The sequence below is a fragment of the Myripristis murdjan genome, chromosome 8, assembly GCF_902150065.1.
Source record: "Myripristis murdjan chromosome 8, fMyrMur1.1, whole genome shotgun sequence".
NCBI lineage: Eukaryota > Metazoa > Chordata > Actinopteri > Holocentriformes > Holocentridae > Myripristis > Myripristis murdjan.
Genome location: NC_043987.1, coordinates 23,133,713 through 23,140,216, shown reverse-complemented (window position 1 = coordinate 23,140,216; position 6,504 = coordinate 23,133,713). Strand labels below are relative to the sequence as shown.

Below are 6,504 nucleotides of genomic sequence, written 5' to 3'. Positions count from 1 at the left end.
TAAAGTAACTAATCAAACACTAACTTACACTATATGAGCTGTTAACACTATATTAAACTCCACTGTAGAATATTTCCAATTTGTATCTTCACATGCCAGCAGTCTAATTTCATTGTAATCATTACGGCAGCCAAAACGTTGGCTCGCTGACAAAATGAAACAAGTCTACAAGAAAAGCTATGATATTAACATCAGTCAAACAATAAAAAAAAGATTGTTGAAATGTATGGTAAACTGCCATGACAGCCAGGTCCCAGCTTTATCCTTGGTCACAGGAAATATTCTTCAATGTGCATAAATTCCTTAAAGTCCATGCATCAATGGGAGTGAAGGAAACGGTCAAGCTGCTGCATGCTGATTGGCCAAAAAGGAGTTTTATGAATCTGCACTCAGTGAATTGAAAGTGAGCTGAAAAGAGAACTGGAAGTGGATGTATGTAAACAGTTGAATTTTCAGTGAGGATCAAATACAGTTTAAAATCATTTCATAACACTACATTCAGTCTTAAGTTTATTGAAATTAGGTTCCAGACTCAATTTAAAATAACGCTATTCAGATTCAGCTTTTCAATGCGATTATTCAGTGTAGGGGCTACTACATACTACCACAAGCCACTGAGGGGCTAAACGAGATGTGTTTGTTTGAGGATGAAACTCAAGTCCAAAGCCAAACATCTGTTTATTTTCTCCTTGCAAAAATAAGGGAAAAGTTTCAGCATTCCTGATATCAACAAGCCCATTCATTCACAATGCAAAAGACATTATATACATTTAATAGGACACAGCTTATGGCTCCTGCAATCAAGTCAAACATCATGTGATTCAAATTCATTTTTTAATGACATTTTTCAAGTTGAGCAATTCAAATTCACATGCAAAAGATTCAAATTCAGTTTCTAGTGACACACATTTCCGCTCATACTTATCCCTCTAGGGGTGGAGAAACTACGGCAAAATGTCAGCTCGAAGGCATCAAAATCTGGGGGAAGTTTAGCACAGCTGAAGTGACAGGAAGGAAAAAATTCACCACATTTATCATTAGTCATTGTGAGAATACAGAACCATGGAGCGCCCGCACCTTGGAGGCACTGTCTAATTGGATTTAAAAATGTGACTGATTCTGTTGAAGTCTGAAGCATTAAATCTTTCCTCCAAATATCCTCTACTGATTTTTTCTTTGTCTTATTGTTGAAAATAAATCCAAACAAGAGAGAGAGAGTGTGTGTGTGTGTCAATGGCTGCACAGGTTTTGCTGTCAACATAAAGAGACAGCCCTGAAACATGCTTTACCCTCTATAGCAAGAGACAGTCTCTAATTGTAAGATCATCACTGTAACTGTGAATTTAATACATTTTTTTTTTTGTTTACAGCTTGAGTAAGAAATTCTGTGAATTGTTTCCAGATGATGTTTTGTTTATCACATTACCAAAAGTATCAAACTGATTATTGTACTAGCATCCCACAGTGAGATATTTTGTCAGAATCATGTCAACACATTAAATCACTCTTGAGCTGATTCACAGTGAGATTAAAGGCAAATGGGGCACATTTAAAGCCTTTAAAATAACTGGAACCTGACTGATGAAAACAACAACAGCAGGCTGATTATCATGTACTTGTTTCTGATTCTACATCATGCAGTGAGGGACAAATAAATTTTAAAAAAGTGATACTGAACATCTCTGATCTCTGGACTATGAACATTAAAGTGAGCATGGAGACATTTCCATCAGCCTAATATTCCTTTAAAAAGTTTGGATCACTCTTCCCACAGCCTAAAATGTTGTGAAGCTTCAAAATGAGCGCTCAGCACAAACACAAAACCACTGCATTGTTATTGATCAACTCTAGATAATGAATCATATTTTGTTTCAAGTATGCCTTCCTTCAAAGACGTCTTTGTGTAGACTATTTGAAGTAATTTCATCCAAACAAGCCTTTAATCCTCTGTCATACAATTGTGATAGTAGTTGTGGACCAATTGGATGCTAGTTAACCCGATAAAGATTTGAGTTTAGCTCTTAATAAGTTCTAACGTCACAAACTGAGATAGCTCTTTGTTTTGTCGGCATTTATCTTAAGGATCCAGGATTAGTTTTATGATAGCAAAAAGTAATTTAATATTCAAAGGGTAATTAACCCTAACCCCTAACTACAGCTAGCTCTCATCTGTTTCTGTCTTACGTCATCACGCAGACAGGACAGGAATGTTCTGCGCATGCGCCGGTGAGCGAGGGACGTTTGGTTTATCAACAGCCTTTCACTTTCAAGACACAAAGACAATGACAGCGCGAAAATAAAGTTGCTGCAAGTGTAGCGGTCGTCGAAGCAGAGTCAGGTGTTCACCCTGTGGATACGGAGATTAGGTGAGTATTTGTATGCCCGCGGTGGTTTCGTAAACATTTAATCCTTGACGTTTCAACTGTCGTGTTTACAGCAGGAGCTAACGCTAGCTAGCCATGTAGCCGCGGCGTGTCCTACTTCCGGTAGCCGGCACACTAGCACCAGTTGTGGGGAGTCCCGTGTTGAAGTCGAGACAAGTAGCTGTGTGCAGGACATGTGCTGGGATGGTGGTGATTTATTTATTTTGTGGCAGCAACATTTGCCTCGACAAGGTCTGGAAATGGAGCTAGCACATTTATATTACGCAAAAGTGAGTGAGTGCATGTCAACATGATTTGGGCATCACTTTATAAAGCCTGTTTGAAGAGCTCTATCATGGGTTACTGCGAAAAAATTGCAAAAACTGATGCTGTGGGTAATTGGAGCATGCTCAACATCTCTGTTACAGGAAGAGTGAACACATTCGAAAGCCTCAGGGTCGCAACCCTCAAGTTACACCGAATAAGATCCCTGACTGTATGAAAAAACATGGCATTTGCACCTCTGCAGTATGAGGCACTCTAGGGCTAGCTGTTGGTTATGATAGGAGAAATCAAGTCCTAATTAAAGAGCAAGCAAAATGCGCAGTGGCATCAGCTACATAGGCCCATAGGAAATATTTCTATGCTGCTAATTATCTTGCTGAGTAATTCTCATGTGCCTTTTCCCCCCTTCTCCTCCCACAGGATTAATACAGCATGTCTGCCACCGAGCCCCTCATCAGAACGAGACAGACGGAGACAAAAGTCAATGGAATCTCAACTCAGGTCGTCTGTACAGAATTCAGCAATTACATATTCATAGTCCTCACCCAGTACGGCAAGATTGGGACATTGATATCTGTCACGCCTGACTCCAGATCTAACGATATCGGCACCCCAATGTTCTCCACCAAAGTACTGCTGGGAAAAGACGAGGTATGCCGGGTGAAGTCATTAAAATAAATACCCTATAAGTGCAATGTAGACTTGCTCACAGGATGCTTGATAGAATATTGCCGGCGTATAGGGCATCTCATTTCCTACTGTGATTGGGCAAATAAGATTGCTCCCAGACTCCTCGGGGAGACATGTTTGCAGGCTGGGAGTTTAGCGGTCTGTGCCATAATTAACACACAGGAAACCTATTACTTCTTTCCATTTAATGTTCTAATTGGCATACAGTGTCAGTGTGGCTCATAAATAGAGAAACTCATAATCATCTTGGTCTGTTGTTTACTGTTTATTTGGTAAGGTGCACAGACTGTGGTCAGGTGTTTTTGCGTTTTATTTAACATTCTCTTGGTTAAATGTGCACAGGCTTGGCAGGCATATGTTTGCTGTAGAATGAGGATGAGTTGCAGTGTTGAGGCCCTCTCACACAGATTGAAAAACCTTGATTGAGTATTGTCAATAGTGTAATTAGGCTTTGTGCAGTAGCCCACTCTGCCTGTCAGTCAGTGACGATACATTTTAAACTAGATTACATAGCAAGCAGACAGCCAGCTACAGCGACTGTGTGTCAGGGTTGCCTAAAAACAAAATTGAGCCACATTATCAGATGTGCAGAGGGTACATACATACGTTGTCATCTAGGTGAATTATATTTCTCCATTCATATGTGAAATACAGTCAAATCGATGATGCTGTATGCCAATATATGCAAGTCATAAAGTGTGTATTTGTCAAACATGCTGTGACTGTATTTGCAAAAACTGCGATTGAAGAATTATTTTTCAGTCTGCTTCTTGACAATATGTTGCCAATGTATATTTGTGGGGCAAAATGATTTGCAGTGCACTTGGAGAAAATTTTTTTTTTTTTTGGATGTTTGTTTGTTTTGTTTTTGTACAGCCCCAGTCGACAGCCCCCAGCAACAAAACCGCAACTTTTACTTTTTTCCTGACAGTTATGTAGAAAAGAAACAGTAGCTATCCATAATATCAAAAATGTATCAAAGTATCAAAACAGTAGTGTTGAGTGTATTGGGGGTACAGTAATTTTATACCTGTTAGGTTGCACAGGCCAGGTTTATATCAACATGTGTTGGAGGTGTTAAAGAGTACAGTCCTGCCCCTCAGCAAGCGCTGTGGGAGCGTGTTGTGCACTGCCGTCACCAGATAGAGCTTCACAGTGCAAGGTGCGAATGCCCAGAGATGTGGCAACCCTGTCCTGTTGTGCTGCTAGTAGAGTTTGTGGGCTCAAGAGGACAGAGCAGTGGCACAACTGCTTAGATCTGCACCCTTCTGCAGAGTTGCGGGTCTCCGGTAACACTGCTGAAGCGCTCTTCCTGTTTTGTGTTTTCAGCATGCTGTTGAGAGAGAGGGGCAAGTGTTTTTTAATTTTTTTTTTTTTAGTTGATAAATGGGAAGGAAAACATTTGCAGACTAGAGGTGGTAGAAACATCACCAAGAAACTGCAGCTCTTTCAGAGTGCTTGCAGGTGTCTTTGTGGTTTTCCTCATGATGTTTTTATCACTGCAGAATGACAGTCAACATGTACACACTGTATGTCAGATGTTGTTTGGATTAAATCATTTTCCTGTCAACCATTTTACCCCTGTTGAACTGTGGGTTGGGTTGGAAGGTTTACTGGTGCTGCAGAACTCTGATTTACTTCATTTTTGAAAGTGTTACAGTGCGGCATTATGCAATAGTCTAATGTCTCTTTGATGTTTCTATTTTCAGCCTCTCACACACGTCTGTGCCAAGAACCTGGTAACGTTTGTGTCGCAGGAAGCCGGAAACAGGCCTATCTTGCTGGGACTGGCCCTGAAGGACTCTTCCTTAGAAGCAATAAAACACATGAAAGAAATCATCAAAAGTTGTCAAGTCTGGTAGCAGATCATGAGTGGGAGCAGTAAAATTACTCACCAATGGACCAGAAGCCTGAAAGTTTGGTGAAATGCAGCCCACTTGTTTGCCCTCGTGCGGCTTCTTTCTTGTATCTTACCTTTTCTAGCTGCAATTTATAATGTTTTACTCTTCTACTCTTTTCTAAATGCAACTGAAGTAAATGTCAGTCTGTAATAAAGAAGCCTTGAGGCTAACTTTTCCGAGCTCAGTTTCATTGATTCTCATGTTGAGACTTGAGACATTAAAGCATCGCTAGCAAGCAAGTTATTTTGCATGTCACTGGGTTCTGTAATAAATAGGGATTTGATGAATGGTCTATGTTTAGGTACCTTGCAGTAGATGGACAGTGTTTCCAACAAATATCTGAAATACATGTTAAACCGTTGTGTATTTTGTAACTAAAAATGAGTGTATTTTCATATTCAAACCTACAAATAGGCATACTGACACTCAAGATTTGTTCATAACAAAAACACCTTATACTTCAACAAGTAACTGCAATATGTTGATGTCTTTTTTGCCTGTCTCTGAAAACTTGATCCAACCAGCCCCACTGAAAAGTAATTTGAAGTTAGCACTGTTAACTTTTTTATGCACAAGAAAATCACAGTCACTTAGCAGACTAATCCCTACCAAACTGGAAAATTAGGGAAGCCCTAATCTAATTCGGTTGGGGTCTTCATGTTTTATTTATCAAATATAGTCTCATTACAGTAGCTTCCAGTGCAGTTTGGCGTTGATTTTTTAAAGTCTTATTCATCATCCTCAAAGCAATGCATCATTTGGTGCCAATTATATTGCAGATCTTACAGCACCCCATGAGGAAAATCAGTTTTACAGTTGGTCCACAAAGCTCCACTTACTATCCCCAAGTCAGGACTGCATGATGACATTTGACTTTGTGAATCTCTCCACATAAATTTGATACTTTGCAAAAATGTTATGTTGCACTTTTTATAACTACTAAGAATACATTAAAGTTTCTTTTACACTGTCAATTTGTGTAAGGCCTCTTGTCATCTATAGAAAGCAACACTTATTTTGGATTTATTGGCTCATAAGCACTATTAGATAGATATCTAGTTTTTTTTTTCACAGCACTTAAATGTAATTTTGTCATTTTAAATGTAGCTCTATGTGAGATTCCCTTGCATTGATCACAGATTAAAATAAACAATAAATAAATAATCATAAACTTTGCTGCAAACAACTCACACTGACACCCAGTGACTGTGCAGCATCATGCCAGTCAAAGCACGTTGTGTCTACATGTAGTTGGCTCGGCCTGA

General features: G+C 39.4%; 1 protein-coding gene across 2 annotated transcripts; it reads left to right on the top strand.

Annotated features, from left to right (window-relative positions):
* The first annotated feature begins 2,191 nt into the window (after positions 1-2,191).
* On the top strand, positions 2,192-6,118 carry psmg3 (proteasome (prosome, macropain) assembly chaperone 3). Of its 2 annotated transcripts, none has more exons than XM_030059045.1 (3): positions 2,192-2,366; positions 3,069-3,299; positions 5,048-6,118. In XM_030059045.1, exons 2-3 carry the CDS (start codon positions 3,081-3,083, stop codon positions 5,198-5,200), a joined length of 372 nt encoding a protein of 123 aa, XP_029914905.1. In that variant the 5' UTR covers positions 2,192-2,366; positions 3,069-3,080; the 3' UTR covers positions 5,201-6,118. The 2 variants fall into 2 exon arrangements, with proteins under 2 accessions (XP_029914905.1, XP_029914906.1); XM_030059046.1 differs by lacking the exon at positions 2,192-2,366 and adding an exon at positions 2,502-2,653.
* Positions 6,119-6,504: the final 386 nt, after the last annotated feature.

Bases quoted from the DNA above. Each gene is read 5' to 3' on its own strand.
- psmg3 (XM_030059045.1), top strand. From the start codon at position 3,081: ATGTCTGCCACCGAGCCCCTCATCAGAACGAGACAGACGGAGACAAAA. The intron at 3,300-5,047 runs GTATGCCGGGTG...TTCTATTTTCAG, and splicing joins TACTGCTGGGAAAAGACGAG to CCTCTCACACACGTCTGTGC.